The following is a 21209-nucleotide window of genomic DNA, read 5'->3' as shown; positions in this document are numbered from 1 at the left end:
CTTTCTATTAATTTTTTGTAGATACAAAATTATTTACTTTATTTTATTTATTTTTTATCTTTTTGGAGTTTCTGAATACCCGCCATCTGGCCACACTGATTTTGATAACATTGTTCGGCGTATTGTTTGGATTAGTTTCGTATTAGTTTATATAGAGCCCGACGTAGCATGCAATGTGGCGATTTCAGTCGCTGATAAGCACTGGGACCCCGCATCACTCAACCTCCGGCAGCTGCGACACCGACTCCCTCCCTCTGCGATGACTGCCACCAAGAAGCGCCTGAAGATCGTGGCCGCCGCCGTTTTGGCTCTGCTCCTTCTGGTCTATTTGTACAGGGCTGTTAGCGTTTCGGCTGGCGGAATGCCTTCCTTTTCGGCTGGCGAGGAAGTGCAGGCCCGCTGGCCGCCCACCGAGAGTCCACTGCATCGTAGCCTGCAGATGGCCTACGAAGAGCAGAGCTCCCTGATCCGTGAGCAAAAGGAGGAGCTGCAGCGCACCCGGGAACACTTGGCCCAGTTGGAGGAACAAATCCGTAGTCTACAGACCAGCACGCCGCGCAAATACCAGAAGGTCAAGTACCTTAACTACAAGAACAGAAAGCGAATCCTCATCACCGGCGGAGCTGGTTTCGTGGGCTCTCACCTAGTCGATGATCTGATGGTTCAGGGTCACGAGGTCATTGTGGTGGATAACTTCTTTACGGGACGTAAGCGGAATGTGGAGCACTGGCTGGGACATGAGAACTTTGAGCTGATCCATCACGACATTGTGAATCCGTTGTTCATCGAGATCGATGAGATTTACCATTTGGCATCGCCAGCCTCGCCGCCCCACTACATGTACAATCCGGTCAAGACCATCAAGACCAACACCATGGGCACCATCAATGTGCTGGGCCTGGCCAAGCGGGTGATGGCCAAGGTATTGATTGCCAGCACCTCAGAGGTGTATGGAGATCCCACAGTGCATCCACAGCCGGAGACCTATTGGGGTCACGTGAATCCCATCGGTCCGAGGGCCTGCTATGACGAGGGCAAGCGCGTCTCCGAAACTCTGAGCTATGCCTATGCCAAGCAGGTGAGATGTAATGTTCTTTATATGTATGTACATAACTGTGTCATAATGACTTTTACAAAGCCATTAAGTCTGTGATTCCCTGGCCATATTATCAGTGGGTGACTGTTGCTTGTTGGAATTTCATCACCTTCATGTTTTGTGGCCCAGAAATGGGTTTCTAATCTTGAAAAATCCCAAAGTTGGCACCTAAAATGAAATACTAATAATTTCCGAAGAATTTTTCTTTTAAACGAAAAATAGTTATTAAATTTCCTGTAAAAAACGAGGTTACATTCCATACAATAATGCAAATCACACCATCAAATAAAGAAAACCAACTGATATCCAGAACCATAGCAGTTCTTTCCTGATTCCATCTGCAGTCAGGCATTAAATGATCTCAATTGGAATGCCATTAATTGATGGGCTCTCCGCTTGAACGAACACTTTTGCTTGTCACGAGATAAGATTTCCAATCTCCCAGCCGCTGACCACAAACCAATCGAACTAATAGCTTTTTCTGTTCTGCTTTCTTTGCTCTCCTCTCCTAGGAAAAGGTTCAAGTGCGTGTGGCGCGCATCTTCAACACGTATGGACCCAGGATGCATATGAACGATGGCCGTGTGGTGTCCAACTTTATACTCCAGGCCCTGAGAAACGAGACCATCACGGTTTATGGGAATGGCAAGCAAACCCGCTCCTTCCAGTACGTCTCGGATTTGGTGGACGGACTTATAGCCTTGATGAGTTCCAACTACACGCAGCCGGTGAATTTGGGGAATCCCGTGGAGCAAACCATTGGCGAGTTTGCGCAGATAATCAAAAAACAGGTCGGCGGACCAAGTGTAATAAGGCAAACGAAGGCCATGGAGGATGATCCGCAGCGTAGGAAGCCGGACATAACGCGTGCCCGCCAGTATTTGCAGTGGGAACCCAAGGTACCGCTGGAGACGGGCCTCCAAAGGACCATAGCCTATTTCCGCAACGAGCTGGCGCGCAGCGATCGCTTCCAAGAGAGCTCCAACAAGTACTTTGATACGCCTTAAGTGGGTTTATATAGCTTTGATGCAATGTCTCTAGTCTGCAAAATGTAAATATGACCAACGATAGCACTAATTGTAAGCCTAGTAAGGACCACGTGAAATCTGAAATCTTTAAAAGTTTTAGGTTTAAGTTTAGGGTTCAATGTTAACGCACTGCAAACTGTATATTACTTTATTTTAGTTTTTTTACGCAAGCTAAATTGTAATTTAAATAGTCACAGAAACTTTATTTCACAAACCAAGACCACAAATTAAGAAATACTTGCCCACAAACAAAGAAAAACAAATTATTAGTACAGAAATTTATTTTTTTATACAACTGCAGTGCTATTGCTTTGACCAGGAGGTAAATAACACTGGGAGTGGGACTGGAATTAAGTTAATGTGTAACTAACAATCCTTTCTATAGAAAAGTTACTACTACTAAGACCTTAAGGGTAGTTATCCAGTTACCCCCCAGATTCTAGGTATAAGTAGGGTTCGGTTTTTCAGTTTCTGTGTAGCTTTGTAGACCCATTAAAAAAACCAGAGGTTCTTCTCTGCCAACTAATCTTAGGCCCCACCAGTATTTTTACTATCTATGTACATGGCTTATCCCTACGCTTAATCTAAGCTATGACTATATTTGCACCTATTTGCTTATCAGCTAGATCTGTTTTCTGTTTTTTCACCTGGCCAGCGGCTCGAGCATCTCCAGAAACAGTTTCTTCATGGTGATGACCTCGTCACGAGCAATTCCTCGCCAGAAACGTCGGAGTATATCGTCTGCCTGCCTAAGCGACGGCAGCAGCAGTAGCAACTGTTGCTGATGCGACACAGCCGAAGAATGACGCAGCAGGTAGACCACATCGTTCAGAGAATTGAGAATCGTGTCACGGAAGGCGCGCAGCGAGCTCTGATCATCCAGCAGAATGTCACAATTGGCCAGCAACAGAGCCTTTAGCAGAAAGTATTCCTCCCTGCGCGGCGATATCCTCTCCATGCGTTGAGCTATCTGCACGCAGTGGTAGTAAAACTCCGTGTAGCCACACTCTTTGGCCAGCAGCTCGTCCATCCAGACGTCCGTGGCAAAGCAGAGTTTGCCGTTGAACGGCAGCGAACGAAATGTCAGTTGCAGCGTCAATATCTCCGCCCACGACACCTGCAGAAGCTTCATCTGATCGTTGAGGGGTAAATCAATGAAGCCGGGTATCTGCTTGGCCCAGCCAATCACGCTGACTAGCTCCTTGTCGTAGATGTCGCTCAGCACGCTCAAGATCTCATTGGGATCGTTGTGGTTATTGTTTTGGAAAATGCAAGTCCCATTGGTTGGTGTGACAGCCGAGACACTGCTAGACTCTAGCTTGATGCTGCCCGACGAGGAGGAGGCCTCATCATTCCCACTGGTCGTCGTTGTCGACGTTGTTGTCGTGTGCACCTGCTGTTGCTGCGGCGTCTGAACGCTCAAAGCATCCGGCTCGTACGAGTTGAGCACTTCCAGTATTTTCACATCGCACAGCGAGGTGGTGTTGGACTGGTAGAGCAACTGCATCGTCTGGTACGAATTGGATACGGGATTCCGCCGGTACTTTTGCCTACCTCCTCGTACTCTATCCAAGCGCACACCCTCCTGTAAAAGTAAGTAAGTAAAGTCAGTAAATTGAAGCAAAGGTGGGTCTCTCGGTGTCACCTTGAGCATGCCCATGAGCAGACACTTTTGGAAGCGACACGCCTGGCAGGCCTTGCGCCTTCGCTTGTTTATCTCGCACTCGTTGTTCGCCGGGCAGGTGTACTCAATGTTGCCCTGGATGGTGCGCTTAAAGAAGGCCTTGCAGGCCTCACAGCTGGCCACGCCATAGTGGAAACCGCTGGCCACATCGCCACACACCAGGCACAGGCGGCGCAGCTCATCCCGCACAGAGCCGGATCCAGTTCCGGCGCTGGTATTAGTGGCATTACCTCCATTGGCACTATTTACAACTCCTCCGCCGCCGCTGGTGCCACTGCCCGTTCCGCCACCCTTAAGACTATCACCATCATTGCTCAGCGAGACATTGTGCAGATCACAGGATAGGGAAGTGGTGGAGCTGCAGAGCTGCCGCTCCGGTGAAACAGAAGGCGAGGACTTCATGCCATTGCTGCTGCTTTGCGTGGTTGTTGTGGGCTTGGAACTGGGACTAAAGCAGGAGGCTCCGCCGCCAGCGGAGGAAGTGTCCACCTCCTGCTTGATGTGCAAGATGCTGACGCCGTCAGACATATTCGAGCGTTGGCTGTGGGGAGAAAGAGGAGATTGTTATTTTAAAAAACACTTGAAAATATGGAAAAGTAATTGGAAAATTTTAAAATTTAAATTTTTATCATATTATTACGCCAAGAATTGTTAATAATTCAAAAAACCAAGCAATTAAAGGGTTGCTTCTGTGGGAAACACTTAAAAAAATTGTCAAATCACTGAGCAATAGATAGCATTTAGCTAAAAGTCAAATAGTACGCGCTGCCTAACAGTGGTTCAAGTTGCTCCAAACCGGGGGACACTGCGAATTCTAACTGTGCTTATCGGTGATAGCTGGAGATTTGCCTACTGTGCGGACTTGGCGCACGGAAAGCTGGTCACCGGAATGCCTAATGAATGCAAAATGTAATTGTAATTGTAATTAAGCTGGGCAAACGGCGCACATAGTGCAATGGGTTCTCCAAATCCCTCTCTTCTCGTACCCTTCTCCTTCGTAAAACTTCATCGTTGGGGCGATGGAAAAGTACGGAACAGAACTGGAAGTGAACAGCGCACACGGAGTGCGATAACGGTACTGTGCGTGGAGTACCTACCGGGCTAACGGTACTACAAATCACGACGCATGGAGCTGACGCTGATAGCAAAACGGTCACAACAACAAACTTAAAAGGGAAAAATAAGTGTGGATATCGAAAAGCAAATACCCTTCCAAGGTGTTTATCATATAATGAAATATCTTTTCAGAAATTAAAAGAAATGATTTTAAAAAGAAAGGGTATTTTTAAAAGAAATTTAAAAAGGTTTATAAATAAATTTATATAAATAATATAATTTATACATTATAAATTTATTTAATACCCAGTAAATAATTTAATACTTTCCAGCTACATATTTAAAAAAATTAAATACAAAAAAATGTAAATTAAATCCCATTTAAAAGGCAACCCATTACAGAGCTCCCCAAAAAATCACAGCACCCCCCGAGTAAGGGTATAAAACGCGCGCTGGCAAAGACAATGGGGGGCAGTAGTTGTGTGTAGAGTAGCAGACAGCGGACTACTACGTCGGCCAGGTTGCAGATGAAAGATAAGCGCACTGTCTGCTTATCAGCCGCCAGGCGATTAAGGCCCAAGGTGGGCCTGTCCGTATCTGTTTACATACTTACATAAAGTATTTTTGAGGATCTTTGTGTAATCAGCAGCGATTGGCAACATCAATACATATTGGTGTGTGTGTGTGTGTTGGCCTCCGCGGTTGTCTGTGTGTGTGTGGTATTTTGGTTCTATTCGAGCACTTTGTTATTGCTTTTGTTGTCTGTCTGCATCTTTCGAAACTAGAGTTTTGGAACTAATCTTCCACGCGCTGGAGTTTATTTTTAATAAACTGATTATTCTTTTTAGCTTTTATTGCTTTCGGTTGGCGATTTATTTAATGCATTTTCCATAAGATTGGGCGATGCAGACAGCATCTGCATCGATTTTGTGCGTCCAGACTGGGAGTTAGCACTCGGAAAGGCACGAAATGTACTTCGATTGCGTTCACGTCACATGCCTTGCGGTTGTTTTTATTGTCTCCAGCCTGTTTTCGCCGGAATTTGGGGGTATATTTGCATATTAGAAAGATTAAAATGTAATTTTATTTTTTTATTGTGAACCAGGGCTGGCACGCACGGACTTGGGTATGTGACAGGTCTATCGATATATCGATATCTTCAGAAACAGTCTGGCAGCCTGAAAGTCGAACGATTTCAGTATGACCAGCTGCCGCTTAAGGAAATTCGATTTTCTGGCTTATTTTAGGAATTCAGAAAGGACCACACTGCACATTGTAAAAGACAAAAATTGCAATTTTAACAAATTGTGGGCTTTACTCGGGAAATGTGCAACTAAGAGGCGTTAGGTGGACGGGCAATCGACGCAGGTCACCACACACAGCAGCGGCAGGCAACCCCACACAGGCGGGTGGGTGGAAACAAAGGGGCGAATCAAAACAAAAACAATTGCGCGACAGAAAAAAAAACACCAAAATATTATTAAATATTACGTAGCTGCAGTAAGTAAATCAACAAGAACTCGTGTGCGGTGTCCTGCAAATAGTTAAACGGTCGAACTAGAGGCGACAGCGCAACAAAGAGGTAAAAATAAACGATTCCCAGTCACGTAGAATTCGCCAGTATGCGTGTACCTCTGTGTGATTGTGTGTGTGTTTGTTTGTTGTTGTTGCTTTTATCAGCAGCCCAAATAGTGTACACACATTCGCACACCCACACAGACACGCACACTCGTGCAAAGTTTGTTATTGTATTTATTAACATATTTATTTGCTCGTCGCTCGCCCCACGCTTTGTTTGCGCCATTCGCCATTCCGTAATGCGCAATCCGCGTTCCCGTGCGGATCGGTGTTGCAATATCACAGAAACACAATCGAAAGTTTAATATTTGTATCCTCCAATCTGTTGCAGGATATTCAGCTTCAGCCCCTCCCCATCCGACACCCACACTCACGCACGCACGCACACACACACGGCCACCATGATGAGCCTGCTCGGGCGCACCGACGTGGATGCGGGGGAAGTGTTTGTCAACTTTAACCAGAACATAACGTAAGCAAAGGGGACATATTGTGGATATAGGACTAAAAGGGAGCTCAAATAAAGGATGTTTAAAGGAAATGGAAGTGTTAAGGCAGCAGTTAAAGCGCTCCTGGAGACTGGAGAGTTCTGTATAAATTTTGTGGAGACTTTGAAGCCTCTATTAGAGGAGAAACTACGAAATAATTTCGAAAACCACGTAATTTATTTCATTTTAATTTATTTCTTAAAAAATATTACTAAGTATGAAATCAAAAGGATATAGTTTACCGATTTTAAAAGATTTAAAAGTAATTCAAATTAAAAACACACTTTAGGCTACTTCTTTATGGAGAGTTTTTAAAAATAAAATGATCTTTTTAAAAATCTCTACCTTTTCCCTTTAAAAACTTGATGGCTTAACCTTGGTTTCCCTTGAGATTTATCCATTATTGTTGAATTCTTCCTAATTATTTTATTATTTTAACCCTCCTTCAGATCTTTGGCCGTAGCTACGAGCGGCGGCTACAGCCTGTACAGCCTGGGCTCTGTGGACTCCACGCTGGACAAGATCTACCACACAAAGAGCGATGAGCTGCTACTCATTGAGCGACTCTTCGAGAGCTCCCTGGTGGCCATCGTTTCGCAGCGTGCTCCCCGCAAGCTGAAGGTGTGCCACTTCAAGAAGCAGAGCGAGATTTGCAACTATTCGTATGCCAACTCTATACTGGCGGTGAAACTGAATCGTGAGCGTTTGATTGTCTGCCTGGAGGAGTCACTGTACATCCACAATATCCAGGACATGAAGGTGGTGCACACCATCCGGGATACTCCATGCAATCCGCAGGGTCTGTGCGCCCTCTCCTCATCCTCGGAACACTGCTATCTGGCCTATCCGGGCAGCGTGACTGCCGGCGAGGTCCAGATCTTCGATGCCATCAACTTGCATGCCAAGACCATGATTCCCGCCCACGATACACCACTGGCGGCATTGGCCTTCAGTCCCTCGGGCACGGAAATAGCCACGGCCAGCGAGCGCGGCACTGTGATTCGGGTGTTTAGCTCCCAGGATGGCAGTCGACTCTTTGAGCTGCGGCGTGGCCTCAAGCGGTGTGTGTCCATTGTTTCGCTGTCGTTCAGCACGTGCGCCGAGTATCTGGTATCCAGCTCCAATACGGAGACGGTGCACATCTTCCGGCTGGATCGAAGCGCCACAGAGACGGCCGAGGGCCATGGCGGCAAGCAAACGAGCGATGATTGGATGGGGTAAGCGGTGTTGGATTCTAGTCTCTACTTTTGTTTCTGCTTCTGTTTTTTTTTTGTAGTTAGTTTTTGTATATTTACTGTGCGGTTAAGGCCAAAGGTCAATGTTAAAGGTGTGGGGTGTACACAATCGCTGTTTACTTTTAAATCATTCATTCAATCAAAGAGTTATCATTTATGTGGGGGGGCCTTATTCCAAGGTTACATCTATTCACAGTTTGATGTATTTATAAACCGAATTATACATTTATTTTTAATTATTTGTTTCATTTGTCGTAACTTTCTTGTTAAATTAAACTCATCCAAAATAAAAGCATTTACATTCAAAATACTTTAAAAATTCAACATAAAAATATAAACAAAATTTATATAGAATTTATATTATAACTATTGTTTTTTCATTTTAACATTTAAATTCATAAAGAAAACTTGAATTTAAAAAAAAAATCTGAAGGCAACATAAAGAAATATAGGATAAAATTATATTAGACAAGCAAAAAATTAAGAAAAAATCTGGAAAATCTCACTTCTGAGGCCGGATTCGTGTTAAGCGTATCAAAAACCTTTGGAAAAATATATAAATATATTAAAAAATAATGTTTTATACTTAGTAAATTGCATGGAATTGTTAAGCAAACTAGGGGGATTCCTTTTTTTAATCTTTAATTGAAAATTTTGTAGGAATTTAAATTTTCTTTTCTTTTGTTTCCCGTCGTGTTTTGGCATTTTGACATTTATCTATTTTTCTTTTCTTTCATTTTGCGAAACACCACCCGAAAAACACGAAACAACCACCTCAACAACAACAACCACAACTCGAACCACTCACCAAAATCTACTCTCTCATGCAAGTTACTCGTTTTTTAGATTCTTGAGCAAAACGGTCACCAGCTACCTGCCCACGCAGGTGACCGACGTGTTTAGCCAGGGACGGGCGTTCGCATCGGTTACCCTTGCGGAGGCGGGAGTACGCAGGATGTGCGCCATCACCACGATACAGAAGCAGTTAAGGTAAGTCCTTGGAATACCTTTTATACCAGACTAATTCCTTGAAATTTCCTTGACCTTTGCAGACTGCTAATTGCCTCGCAGGATGGATACCTGTATGTGTATTCCATACCCGCTGTGGAGGGCGCAGAGTGCCAGCTAATTAAGAGGCACGACCTGCGGATGGAGGATCACTATGCCATGGATATCAAAGGTGCTTAAACAGACTCGCTCTTCCCGCAAAAACACACCTCCACCACACACTCACCCACACACACACACACACAAAATCCCGAAACCAAAAACCCCACACCAACCGAAAACAAATTCTCTAGTTGATTCACCTCAAACTCTAGGCCTTAACAGTGGCGTAAGCATTGGCGGAGCAGCAGGCGTTCCGCCGGGCGGAGGAGCAGGCAATGCCGGAGGTAGCAACGATGGCAAGTCAGTAGCAGCGGCGGCGCCGTCTTCCGGCGGTGACAAGCCCGGTGGCTCCTATGCGTCGGCCGTGAAGGGGGACGAGCCAGCCGGCGGCGCCTCCTCCAACTCCGCCTAGAAGGAGCAAGAGAGGCAGAGAAGATGTTGATGAACGAAACTCACTCCTCAAAGTACTAAGGACGATGATGCTAAAGTGATTGCGATGATGCTTGGCGACGATATAGTGATGATTTAGCGACGACAACGGTGGTTCTGTGTGGCGTCAAGCGTATTTAAGTAAATAAAAATAGGTCATAGACTTAATTTAGATCTTAACGTTGTCAGCGACGATTCTTCCTCGTTTTTTGTAACAGCAACAATTCCTTTGTATCCATCTACCCCCCAAAGCAATTTTTTATAGTTTTAAGCCTCCTCCTCCCTCCTCCGTTTGGATTAGGAAAATGCTTTTTGTCATTACACTCCTAAGTTAGTTGTTAATTAATTTAAAACGATTTATATTTCTTTGATATTTTCAGTTGCCTGCCTTTTTATATCAAAATAAACAAATGGCCTTTGCAAATTAATTGAAAATTTACAGCTTTCATGTATTTATTTATTTTATTTTTTAAATTTATTATTTTTATTCATCCCTTGACAATCCACCACCGAATCCATTGATCTCGCCTGGCTATTTGTTTTCAAATCAAAACATATTTAATCTTCAATTAGAAATCAAACATTCAGCAAAACGACAGACAAGAGTGAAAAAAACACACACACCCAAAATTCGAAAATATCGGCGAGTGCGCGCAATGGAGGAACAATTTTCGGCATATATGATATAGGATATATTTTGTACAAAGTCAAATATTTTAGAACATAATATATTATATATAAATAAATACAAAACAGAAAAGAAAACACGTTTACAAACGAAACTCATACGCTACTTTATTGTATTCAATAAATTATTTGAATTAAAACAAAATTGAAATCTTTTTCAAGTGGGTTCAAGGGGAATTTTATATATTTTTGAAATATTTTTAATAGTTTAATAGTTATAAAAATAAGGGTTAGCTAAGGAACAAGTTGGGGATCTTATTTAAACATTTAATGTTTTTTATATTAATTCAAGAATTTTATTAGAAAATTCAAAAAATTAATAATTAAATGTTCCCTGCCTTAACAAAAACTGTAAGAAAAATTAAAACAATTTGTTATTTAGTCTAGAATAATCAAAATACAGCACACAGTCCTGAGAAACATGCAGATGCCTGCAGCTTTTGGGTTGCTTTGTTTGCTATTTCCGGTTGGGTTTTCCTGCCGGTCTCCAAGACAAGTCACAGCAGTCGTTGTCCCAACGCTCAACACCTCACATCACACAAATTCACTGCAAAATTTTCCAGTCAAGCTGAAAGTTACAAAGATTGTGCCGCCTAACAAAAAGTTGTAAAAACACAGTGCAAAATATCTGAACAAAAAATTATAGTTTTCGGCACTCAAAATCGAATTTAAGCTGATTTCGTTTAACTTTATCGGTAAGCAAATATCAAACATGGCCAAGCATTTAGTTTCAAAGTCAAATGTTGATTTCTAGAATCTAGACAAAGCATTCGAATCAGTCGGTCAAACCAGAACGTATATCGAATTGATCTTTTTGAATATATTTTAAATATTGATGAGCTTCAAGTCGCTAAGAATCTAAAAATTTAAATAACATTGAAATATTCTTTAGATACACCTAGTAATATTAAGCTATATTTTTGTATACGCGCTGCCAAAGACTGGTTTTAGTTATCAAAGTATTCTTTACCCAGGGTAAGTGGAAAACTCAAGCTTCTTCTTCAAGAAAAACAAATTGAGCTTTGCTTAAAGACCATCTAGGAAAGGTTGATAGGTTTTTGGAAAGTTGCCCTCAAGCCTTGATCCTTGTGTGAGTCCTAGAGCACTGATAAAGCTGAGAAGGTGATCTTAAAGATGATGTGTTTCTGCAAAAACATCACCCAATGAAATTGAATGTCTGGTATCGAAGATGCCACTGAAGATTAAAGATCTTTGGAAGTTTTCTGACAAGTAAAATACTTGTGCAAACCTTCCGGTGTGAACTTGAGAGTATATCTTCCAAAATTATAGGATTTTGAGAAATCCCTGAAAAAATTCTCCCTCAGAAATTCTTGGACGACCGATACAGGTCGCACTTGGGCAATTTGAAGACTTGTGAGGGCTGTAAACCATATCAATATCAAATATTTTGCCCATTTCCGGTTTACTTAACACCCTATACTTTCAACAAAAGGACTTAGGACTCATGACTTACAGAACAATATTTTCGGTTTTACATGAGAACTGATTAAGTGGTCTCTGCTCCGAATATTCCTCTAATTAAATTCTTTTATATAAATTAGTTAAATATTCGAATTAAGCGCCAATTTTTGTTTTAATCGATACATCGATGTATCGATACATCGCCGATGTTTTTTTTTCTAGCTCTATAGGGTAGTTTTCTTTCTGAAAGGCGGCCACACTGTCTATTGTCAAAGAAATATCTACCCCGAAAAAATATTTAAAAGCAAATCGACGACAGCAGAAGCAAGTACAAGCAGGAAAAAATCCAGCGACTTAAGCCAGAAAATATTACATATTTCATCAGTTTGTGTTTAAAATAAAATAAGGAAGTTACAAATACGAACGTTGCACCAAAAGTAAGTAGATAATTTTTGTGTTAAAACGCAGTGAAAAAATAGTGCAAAACGTTAGTTCAAGGTCTTTGTTCGGGTTTTTTCTCTTATTCAACCTTCAGCGTAATACGAAAATTAGAAATTGGCACGCAATAGCATTTCCCATTGATTTTTCCTCAAAACAAAAACAAATTTATAAATAAAACTTGCGTGTTTTTTGTTTTTTCGCCAAGATTTATTGGCAATTGTGAAATACGCATTGACGCCATTTGAAAATTCGAGAAGTTTTACACGCACACACTTGCATATCGACTTCGGAGTATTTTGCATTGGTGAGTCAGTGCAGTTTAACTAAAAGCAAATAGTTATTAACTAAAATCATATAGTTATTAACTAAATCATGCAGTTAAAGAAAAAAAAACGCAATTAGGGCCACGTAGGAAAATTTTCAAATTGCATTTGCTGTGACGTCAGCAGTGGATACATACTAAAAATGGGTATGTACAGCTGCGGCAAAAAAAATAGCACTATGACATATATTTTTCTTCATTGATTATTTGTTTTATAACTATTCATATATTTAACTTGTTTAAGGCTTTTATTTTTACTTTAGGCTCTAATTTATCGAAATACACTGCAAGTGTCGTCGATAATAACATGAAATTGAAATATTTACATTAAGAATGTGAACGTTGAACATTTTAGGCGGCAACAAAAATAGCACTATTTCAAAAATAACTTAAGAAAACGAAAAAAAACGAAAAAAAATACTGGAAGTTCTGGAATATTTGTATTCATTTGTATTCCTTATCGATATAGTGTATTAATATTTCGTTGTAAAAGCTTTGGCAGCAATGACAGCAGCACAACGTCTCGGCATAGAATTGACCAAGTTTTGACACCTTTCCCGTGGAATACTGCTCCATGATTCTTGAATGGTGGCCCAGAGCTCCTGATTAATCCTTGGTTTTGCATTGGAAACATATTTTTTTACATCAGACCAAAGATTCTCTATCGGGTTTAAGTCTGGAGACTGAGCAGGCCAATCCATTAGGTGAAGGGATCTGTCTTGAAACCACTTAGGAGCTTTCTTGCTGGTATGTTTAGGGTCGTTATCCTGTTGGAAGACCCACAACAACGGTATTTCGTATTCTGCATAAGACAGCATCACTGTTAGCAAAATATCGCAATAGACATGTTGATCCATAATACCTTTTATCCAATGTATTGGACCCACTCCGTAATAAGAAAAGCATGCCCAAACCATGATACTCGTTCCACCGTGTTTTATGGTCTTGCAGGTGAAACTTGGGCGGTATTCCGAATTGGGGGGTCGCCGTACATAGGATCGAGATCCTCTTCCTCCAAATAGCACGATTTTGCTTTCATCCGACCATAGGATGTTTGGGCATGCTTTTCTTATTACGGAGTGGGTCCAATACATTGGATAAAAGGTATTATGGATCAACATGTCTATTGCGATATTTTGCTAACAGTGATGCTGTCTTATGCAGAATACGAAATACCGTTGTTGTGGGTCTTCCAACAGGATAACGACCCTAAACATACCAGCAAGAAAGCTCCTAAGTGGTTTCAAGACAGATCCCTTCACCTAATGGATTGGCCTGCTCAGTCTCCAGACTTAAACCCGATAGAGAATCTTTGGTCTGATGTAAAAAAATATGTTTCCAATGCAAAACCAAGGATTAATCAGGAGCTCTGGGCCACCATTCAAGAATCATGGAGCAGTATTCCACGGGAAAGGTGTCAAAACTTGGTCAATTCTATGCCGAGACGTTGTGCTGCTGTCATTGCTGCCAAAGCTTTTACAACGAAATATTAATACACTATATCGATAAGGAATACAAATGAATACAAATATTCCAGAACTTCCCGTATTTTTTTTCGTTTTTTTTCGTTTTCTTAAGTTATTTTTGAAATAGTGCTATTTTTGTTGCCGCCTAAAATGTTCAACGTTCACATTCTTAATGTAAATATTTCAATTTCATGTTATTATCGACGACACTTGCAGTGTATTTCGATAAATTAGAGCCTAAAGTAAAAATAAAAGCCTTAAACAAGTTAAATATATGAATAGTTATAAAACAATTAATCAATAATGAAAAATATATGTCATGGTGCTATTTTTTTTGCCGCAACTGTATGTATGCGATGTATGCATACACACACATAGACACAAAGAAGTGACAAAGCAACGGAACAAAGGTTTCTCAGTTTCCCTTGTTTCTTCGTTTCTCCATTTCTCTTTGTTCGTTGAATCGAAAATGGGAGAGAACCTGAAACGAAAGCACTTTGACCCCTTGCAGGCAGCAGGCTTTGACAACTACGTTTCCACCCCTGGGTCTCCCGTCGAATAGAGTCGGCCTGAAAATTCAGTAATTGTGTAATTTTCTCCCAGGCTGAGCTCTGTGATCTGATCTGCTTTCTTACTAATTTTCCAACTTTAACTTTTTACTCGCAGAATAATTCGAAATGCAGATCTTTGTGAAAACCTTGACTGGAAAGACCATCACCTTGGAGGTTGAACCTTCGGACACCATTGAGAATGTGAAGGCCAAGATCCAGGACAAGGAGGGAATCCCTCCAGATCAGCAGCGTTTGATCTTCGCCGGCAAGCAGCTGGAGGACGGACGCACCCTCTCCGACTACAACATCCAGAAGGAGTCCACCCTCCACTTGGTGCTCCGTCTCCGAGGTGGAATGCAGATCTTCGTGAAGACTCTTACCGGAAAGACCATCACTCTGGAAGTGGAGCCATCCGACACCATTGAGAATGTAAAGGCCAAGATCCAGGACAAGGAGGGAATCCCTCCAGATCAGCAGCGTCTCATTTTCGCCGGCAAGCAGCTGGAGGATGGCCGCACTCTCTCCGACTACAACATCCAGAAGGAGTCCACCCTCCACTTGGTGCTCCGTCTGCGCGGAGGAATGCAGATCTTTGTGAAGACTCTTACCGGAAAGACCATCACCTTGGAGGTGGAGCCATCAGACACCATTGAGAATGTGAAGGCCAAGATCCAGGACAAGGAGGGAATCCCTCCAGATCAGCAGCGTTTGATCTTCGCCGGCAAGCAGCTGGAGGACGGACGCACCCTCTCCGACTACAACATCCAGAAGGAGTCCACCCTCCACTTGGTGCTCCGTCTGCGCGGAGGAATGCAGATCTTTGTGAAGACTCTTACCGGAAAGACCATCACCTTGGAGGTGGAGCCATCAGACACCATTGAGAATGTGAAGGCCAAGATCCAGGACAAGGAGGGAATCCCTCCAGATCAGCAGCGTTTGATCTTCGCCGGCAAGCAGCTGGAGGATGGCCGCACCCTCTCTGACTACAACATTCAGAAGGAGTCGACTTTGCATTTGGTGCTTCGTCTCCGTGGAGGAATGCAGATCTTCGTGAAGACCCTGACTGGAAAGACCATCACCTTGGAGGTGGAGCCATCCGACACCATTGAGAATGTGAAGGCCAAGATCCAGGACAAGGAGGGAATCCCTCCAGATCAGCAGCGTCTCATTTTCGCCGGCAAGCAGCTGGAGGATGGCCGCACCCTCTCCGACTACAACATCCAGAAGGAGTCCACCCTCCACTTGGTGCTCCGTCTGCGCGGAGGAATGCAGATCTTTGTGAAGACTCTTACTGGAAAGACCATCACTCTGGAAGTGGAGCCATCCGACACCATTGAGAATGTGAAGGCCAAGATCCAGGACAAGGAGGGAATCCCTCCAGATCAGCAGCGTCTCATTTTCGCCGGCAAGCAGCTGGAGGATGGCCGCACCCTCTCAGACTACAACATCCAGAAGGAGTCAACTCTCCACTTGGTGCTCCGTCTGCGCGGAGGAATGCAGATCTTTGTGAAGACTCTTACCGGAAAGACCATCACCTTGGAGGTGGAGCCATCCGACACCATTGAGAATGTGAAGGCCAAGATCCAGGACAAGGAGGGAATCCCTCCAGATCAGCAGCGTTTGATCTTCGCTGGCAAGCAGCTGGAAGACGGACGCACCCTCTCCGACTACAACATCCAGAAGGAGTCCACCCTCCACTTGGTGCTCCGTCTGCGCGGAGGAATGCAGATCTTTGTCAAGACGCTGACCGGAAAGACCATCACTCTGGAAGTGGAGCCATCCGACACCATTGAGAATGTGAAGGCCAAGATCCAGGACAAGGAGGGAATCCCTCCAGATCAGCAGCGTTTGATCTTCGCCGGCAAGCAGCTGGAGGACGGACGCACCCTCTCCGACTACAACATCCAGAAGGAGTCAACTCTCCACTTGGTGCTCCGTCTCCGAGGTGGAATGCAGATCTTCGTGAAGACTCTTACCGGAAAGACCATCACCCTCGAAGTGGAGCCATCCGACACCATTGAGAATGTGAAGGCCAAGATCCAGGACAAGGAGGGAATCCCTCCAGATCAGCAGCGTCTCATTTTTGCCGGCAAACAGCTTGAGGACGGACGCACCCTGTCCGACTACAACATTCAGAAGGAGTCCACTCTCCACTTGGTGCTCCGTCTGCGCGGAGGAATGCAGATCTTCGTGAAGACCCTGACTGGAAAGACCATCACCTTGGAGGTGGAGCCATCCGACACCATTGAGAATGTGAAGGCCAAGATCCAGGACAAGGAGGGCATCCCCCCAGATCAGCAGCGTCTCATCTTCGCCGGCAAGCAGCTGGAGGATGGCCGCACCCTCTCCGACTACAACATACAGAAGGAGTCCACCCTCCACTTGGTGCTCCGTCTCCGCGGAGGAATGCAGATCTTCGTGAAGACCCTGACTGGAAAGACCATCACCTTGGAGGTGGAGCCATCCGACACCATTGAGAATGTGAAGGCCAAGATCCAGGACAAGGAGGGCATCCCCCCAGATCAGCAGCGTCTCATCTTCGCCGGCAAGCAGCTGGAGGACGGACGCACCCTGTCCGACTACAACATCCAGAAGGAGTCCACCCTGCATTTGGTGCTCCGTCTGCGCGGAGGAATGCAGATCTTTGTGAAGACCCTGACTGGAAAGACCATCACTCTGGAAGTGGAGCCATCCGACACCATTGAGAATGTGAAGGCCAAAATCCAAGACAAGGAGGGAATACCCCCAGATCAGCAGCGTTTGATCTTCGCCGGCAAGCAGCTGGAGGACGGACGCACCCTCTCCGACTACAACATCCAGAAGGAGTCAACTCTCCACTTGGTGCTCCGTCTCCGCGGAGGAATCCAGGCTTAAGCTGAACACATTTCCAAATAAACACGAGATTCTATGCACTAACTTTTCACGACTCACTATCAAGGCAAGCAATTGACGACGGATTCGGAGGGAGGCCATTATAAATTCGAAATTCCAGTACAGGCCACGATTACTTTAGTTAATGCTTTTCCTTATATATATATCTAAATTCACCTTTCAAATCACAAATACACACAATTAAAATAAAAAGCATTTGTTGATTAATTAATTTATTGTTTTTTAATGGCAGTATTTTTTTCGCGATTTAAATGTTGCGGGAAAAAATAAGCATAAAAATACCAAAATAGACCATTTTTATTTTGATGCGACAACCCTGGCTTGGGAACAGCGAGGCGTTAGTGCTTTTTCTCTATTTACGTTTTGCCCGAAATAAATGTTTTTGTTTGCACATTAAATTTTTAATTATGGCGAAATTACTGCAGCGCGTGGAAGTCACATTGCGTAGCCTTTACGTATTCAACTCCAGCTTCGGGGAGCGTGAAGGCGAGGTGGGTGTAGTGGTTTCCTTTGGCCAGAAACGCCCCTAAATGAGTAATATTTTGCAGGAACATAAGAAAATTTTGTTCTATCATCCGAATGACATTGAACTGAACACAAAAATCAAGGATGTGGGTCTTAGCGAGGCCATCATACGCTTTACAGGGTATTTAATGGACTTTAAACTGCCCCGGGAAGTGAGTTATTATGAAGATTACGTCTGCTTGCAGGACTTTCACCTCGGAGGACGATTGCCAGGCGTTGCACACCCAGAAAACCACTCAACTCTTTTACCAGCCAGAACCAGGATATTGGATGGTCATGATGCTCAATGTGCCCAAGGAAGTGCGCCTGAAGGAGGGCGTGGAGGTGAATGACTACCGGGGAGCAGAGATCTCGGACAGGATCTACAGAGCAATCCTAAGGCAATGCTATCGAATGTTTTGCCTGCAGCACGGTACCTTCACAGCCCACGGAGTCCTAGAAACGGATGCCGAGCGGCGAAGGGAACTGCTGGGACAGGAACTGCTCGGTTTCTACGAGAAGTACCTCGCCAGGGACCTAAAGGATCTGGCCCACTGTGATATCATCGACATGCTGCATTCCATACAGTATATGCCACTGGACAAGTCCCTCTTTCTGCGGGCCCAGAATTTTGGAATGCTTGCCGAAACCTTTCCGGTTATTAAGGAGACGGTGATGCTCTACCAGGAGCAGATCCTTTGCGGGGGAAAGCTACAGCCGGAGGATCTCTATAGCCTGCATTCGTATCTAGTGCAAAATGTACTGAAAGTGGAGGCGAGCAGCTCTAACCTGGCGGTGAGTCCCTCGCTCAAGCGGAGCATCAGCGAGAGTCAGTTGCCAGGATTTGTGAGGCAACTAGAAGAGGAAGGGGAGGATAAGCCCCTGAAGGTCTATGTGAATGTGGAGAAGCAAACCAAGACGTATTACCTGCTCATCTATCGTGCTCTCCACATAACGCTTTGTTTGTTCCTGGAAGGTGAGTTTGATGCCATTTTCTTTTTACTTTTAATAACCTTTCCTTACTTCCCTTTCCAGCTGATCAGCCTGCACCCAAACAGGAGCTCTACGATGAACTAAACCTTTATTTAAGTGGCCAATTGACCTCGCTGGCCCGCGACATAGCCAGCGAGCTGAACAAGGAGGCGGTGGGCTCAGCAGACAGCAACACAAATGACAGCGAAACGGCAGCCAAGTACTTGTTCATCAACGAACAGAGCCTGCAGCATCACACCAACATGCAGCGACACCTGCCCCAGGGGGGAATCCCTCGCAATGTACTAAGCATCATTGCGGATCTGGCTAATTCCAGTGGGAAATCCGAAAACCTGGAAGACAGTGCCCCCGCCGAGGAGCTGCAGGTGAAGACCACCAACGATTACTGGATTGTGAAGAGGCGCTGCAACTTCCGGCAGTATTATGTGATCCTTTGCAACAGCAAGTTCACCCTGCTGGACGTTACCCAGGAAGCAAGACGCATTTTCGAACAGGAGCTTACAGATGATGTATTCTTTGACAAATAAAAAGGAGAATCAAGTACAGAATGGGTGTGCGCCAATTGTGGGTTCTGGGTGGTAGATTGCCACCCCGTTGCCAGCAGAAACGGCAAGTGGGGGGCGGTCGAACATCCGAGTTTGGGTTTCAAGCCAGCACCGCTCCAGCACTGTCGGAGGCATCGTTATACACGCTGTTCGAGGAGGAGGAGCTGGCCGTGGCGGTGGTGGTATTGCCACCATTCTGGCTGCCGCTGATCTTAACGATGTATATCCTGCGGTTGGACATGCAGATGCTGTAGTAGTACTCCTCGTAGTCGATGGTGATCCTTTCGCAGCTGCTATTCGGCATAAAGGACTCGTCGATGCTGAAATGTTTTGTTTAAACAAATGAATCATTCTGATAATCAGACTTAAGGCCCCCACCTCTCGGTGAGATTGAGCAGGCCCATTATCACATTGGCGCTGTGCTCATCATTCTTGAGCTCCCCGCCGGATTCCAGGACTGCGCCATCGTCCTTTAGCACCAGGTAGCCAATTTGATTGGGCACAATTGATTTTTCCTTGTCCATTGGCACGGAAATATTCTATTTATTTATTTATTTATCTTTTTCTCACGCCCTGGCTAAGTGTGGCCAGTTGGAGTTGGACGAAAAATACTGAGCGGAAAAAACGAGCCTGGCCACACCGATATTTTAAGGCGGATAATTTGAAATTGTATTTTTACTGGGCTGAAAAGATGTTCAAAAAGGGGCAATATTACAACTTTTTCTATTAATTTTTCGAAAATGACACACCGTTTTTACTTCTAATAATTTTCCAAATTTACCTATGGCAAAAATAATACAACTTCCCCCAAAATTCAATAAAAACCCTTTTTTATACCCTTGCAGGGTATTATAATTTCAGTCAGAAGTTTGCAACGCAGTGAAGGAGACGTTTCCGACCCTATAAAGTATATATATTCTTGATCAGCATCAACAAGCGAATCTTTCTAGACATGTCCGGAAGAAATCGATTTTTTGGCCATTTTTGCGAAATTTGATAAGGGGTTACATCATTAAAATTAGCAAAAATACCCAAAAATTTTGATATCTTAAAATTTTAAATTTGGTATGCAGTTTTTTTAAATTAATAAAAACTAACACAAAACTGCTTTCCGAATCGAAATTAATGCATTTTTGGCTTAGTTATGATATATTTTAATTGTTACCTGCAAGGGTATACAAACTTTGGCTGGCCAAAGTTAGCTTTCTTTCTTGTTTTTGTTTAAAAACTGTTATATTCCCTCAAAACTTAATTAAAAACTCGTTTTTTTGTTTGTTTAAAAACTGTTATATTCCTCCAAAATTCAATAAAAAACCTCGTTTTTTGTTTAAAAACTGTTATATTCCCTCAAAATGCAATAAAATACCCATTTAAAAACTGTTATACATATTCCCCCAAAAATTCAATAAAAAACCCCTTTTTTTTTGGTTTAAAAACTGTTATATTCTTATACTGTTTTACATTTAGCATAGAATTTCAAACACACATACACACTGAAACTGATGCCGACTGAATTACAATGCATTTTAATTTATTTCATTTATTTTTTTCTTGTTTATTTAGCTTAAATAATTAAGAATTTCTCGCCTGCTTGTTTCCTACTAATTGTTCTCCCTCTTGTTTTTATTTTTAAGTTTATTTTGCTTGTATTTTTTTATTTTTTTGTAATTTCATATTTTGAT

The 21209-nt window shown here is 43.4% G+C and overlaps 6 protein-coding genes across 17 annotated transcripts; 4 read left to right on the top strand and 2 right to left on the bottom strand.

Moving 5' to 3' along the window:
- Positions 1-95: 95 nt before the first annotated feature.
- On the top strand, positions 96-2655 carry Uxs (UDP-xylose synthase). Its single transcript, XM_017162925.3, has 2 exons — positions 96-1078; positions 1609-2655. The coding sequence occupies exons 1-2, from the start codon at positions 260-262 to the stop codon at positions 2101-2103; spliced, it is 1314 nt and encodes a 437-aa protein (XP_017018414.1). The 5' UTR covers positions 96-259; the 3' UTR covers positions 2104-2655.
- Positions 2633-6002, bottom strand: ERR (estrogen-related receptor). Of its 4 annotated transcripts, none has more exons than XM_070286095.1 (3): positions 5864-6002; positions 3770-4349; positions 2633-3709 (listed from the first exon to the last, which is right to left on the bottom strand). In XM_070286095.1, the coding sequence occupies exons 2-3, from the start codon at positions 4334-4336 to the stop codon at positions 2768-2770; spliced, it is 1509 nt and encodes a 502-aa protein (XP_070142196.1). In that variant the 5' UTR covers positions 4337-4349; positions 5864-6002; the 3' UTR covers positions 2633-2767. The 4 variants fall into 4 exon arrangements, with proteins under 4 accessions (XP_070142196.1, XP_017018411.1, XP_017018410.1 ...); XM_017162922.3 differs by having other exon boundaries at positions 5478-5998; XM_017162921.3 differs by lacking the exon at positions 5864-6002 and adding an exon at positions 4795-4917.
- Positions 6003-6101: 99 nt separating this feature from the next.
- Atg18a (Autophagy-related 18a) lies at positions 6102-10143 on the top strand. Of its 5 annotated transcripts, none has more exons than XM_017162931.3 (6): positions 6102-6364; positions 6774-6914; positions 7380-8147; positions 8997-9155; positions 9218-9345; positions 9467-10143. In XM_017162931.3, the coding sequence occupies exons 2-6, from the start codon at positions 6844-6846 to the stop codon at positions 9685-9687; spliced, it is 1347 nt and encodes a 448-aa protein (XP_017018420.1). In that variant the 5' UTR covers positions 6102-6364; positions 6774-6843; the 3' UTR covers positions 9688-10143. The 5 variants fall into 5 exon arrangements, with proteins under 5 accessions (XP_017018420.1, XP_017018419.1, XP_017018421.1 ...); XM_017162930.3 differs by having other exon boundaries at positions 6102-6446; XM_017162932.3 differs by having other exon boundaries at positions 6103-6446; positions 9012-9155.
- A 752-nt stretch (positions 10144-10895) lies between these two features.
- Positions 10896-17696, top strand: Ubi-p63E (Polyubiquitin-63E). 5 transcript variants are annotated; one of them, XM_041777342.2, is made up of 2 exons: positions 10896-11086; positions 14709-17696. In XM_041777342.2, the coding sequence occupies exon 2, from the start codon at positions 14720-14722 to the stop codon at positions 17465-17467; it is 2748 nt and encodes a 915-aa protein (XP_041633276.1). In that variant the 5' UTR covers positions 10896-11086; positions 14709-14719; the 3' UTR covers positions 17468-17696. The 5 variants fall into 5 exon arrangements, with proteins under 5 accessions (XP_041633276.1, XP_070142194.1, XP_017018384.2 ...); XM_070286093.1 differs by lacking the exon at positions 10896-11086 and adding an exon at positions 11278-11366; XM_017162895.3 differs by lacking the exon at positions 10896-11086 and adding an exon at positions 12062-12250.
- Positions 17697-17821: 125 nt separating this feature from the next.
- On the top strand, positions 17822-19509 carry Ccz1 (vacuolar fusion protein CCZ1). Its single transcript, XM_017162894.3, has 4 exons — positions 17822-17976; positions 18034-18131; positions 18196-18965; positions 19025-19509. Exons 1-4 carry the CDS (start codon positions 17893-17895, stop codon positions 19507-19509), a joined length of 1437 nt encoding a protein of 478 aa, XP_017018383.1. The 5' UTR covers positions 17822-17892.
- On the bottom strand, positions 19466-20120 carry Lamtor4 (Late endosomal/lysosomal adaptor, MAPK and MTOR activator 4). Its single transcript, XM_017162896.2, has 2 exons — positions 19906-20120; positions 19466-19847 (listed from the first exon to the last, which is right to left on the bottom strand). Exons 1-2 carry the CDS (start codon positions 20049-20051, stop codon positions 19628-19630), a joined length of 366 nt encoding a protein of 121 aa, XP_017018385.1. The 5' UTR covers positions 20052-20120; the 3' UTR covers positions 19466-19627.
- Between the last annotated feature and the right edge of the window lie 1089 nt (positions 20121-21209).

This window comes from Drosophila kikkawai, chromosome 3L (assembly GCF_030179895.1).
Source record: "Drosophila kikkawai strain 14028-0561.14 chromosome 3L, DkikHiC1v2, whole genome shotgun sequence".
NCBI lineage: Eukaryota > Metazoa > Arthropoda > Insecta > Diptera > Drosophilidae > Drosophila > Drosophila kikkawai.
Note: the sequence above shows the minus strand (reverse complement) of the source record. Positions and strands in the feature narration are given on the sequence as shown.

Bases quoted from the DNA above. Each gene is read 5' to 3' on its own strand.
- Uxs (XM_017162925.3), top strand. From the start codon at position 260: ATGACTGCCACCAAGAAGCGCCTGAAGATCGTGGCCGCCGCCGTTTTG. The intron at 1,079-1,608 runs GTGAGATGTAAT...CTCCTCTCCTAG, and splicing joins GCTATGCCTATGCCAAGCAG to GAAAAGGTTCAAGTGCGTGT.
- ERR (XM_017162921.3), bottom strand. From the start codon at position 4,817: ATGAAGTTTTACGAAGGAGAAGG. The intron at 4,350-4,794 runs GTACGAGAAGAG...TTCTCCCCACAG, and splicing joins AAGTTTTACGAAGGAGAAGG to CCAACGCTCGAATATGTCTG. The intron at 3,710-3,769 runs GTGACACCGAGA...TTACTTTTACAG, and splicing joins TGCTCATGGGCATGCTCAAG to GAGGGTGTGCGCTTGGATAG.
- Ubi-p63E (XM_041777342.2), top strand. From the start codon at position 14,720: ATGCAGATCTTTGTGAAAACCTTGACTGGAAAGACCATCACCTTGGAG.
- Atg18a (XM_017162931.3), top strand. From the start codon at position 6,844: ATGATGAGCCTGCTCGGGCGCACCGACGTGGATGCGGGGGAAGTGTTT. The intron at 6,915-7,379 runs GTAAGCAAAGGG...ACCCTCCTTCAG, and splicing joins AACTTTAACCAGAACATAAC to ATCTTTGGCCGTAGCTACGA. The intron at 8,148-8,996 runs GTAAGCGGTGTT...CTCTCATGCAAG, and splicing joins ACGAGCGATGATTGGATGGG to TTACTCGTTTTTTAGATTCT.
- Lamtor4 (XM_017162896.2), bottom strand. From the start codon at position 20,051: ATGGACAAGGAAAAATCAATTGTGCCCAATCAAATTGGCTACCTGGTG. The intron at 19,848-19,905 runs GTGGGGGCCTTA...AAAACATTTCAG, and splicing joins CTGCTCAATCTCACCGAGAG to CATCGACGAGTCCTTTATGC.
- Ccz1 (XM_017162894.3), top strand. From the start codon at position 17,893: ATGGCGAAATTACTGCAGCGCGTGGAAGTCACATTGCGTAGCCTTTAC. The intron at 18,132-18,195 runs GTATTTAATGGA...GTCTGCTTGCAG, and splicing joins GCCATCATACGCTTTACAGG to GACTTTCACCTCGGAGGACG. The intron at 18,966-19,024 runs GTGAGTTTGATG...TTCCCTTTCCAG, and splicing joins GCTTTGTTTGTTCCTGGAAG to CTGATCAGCCTGCACCCAAA.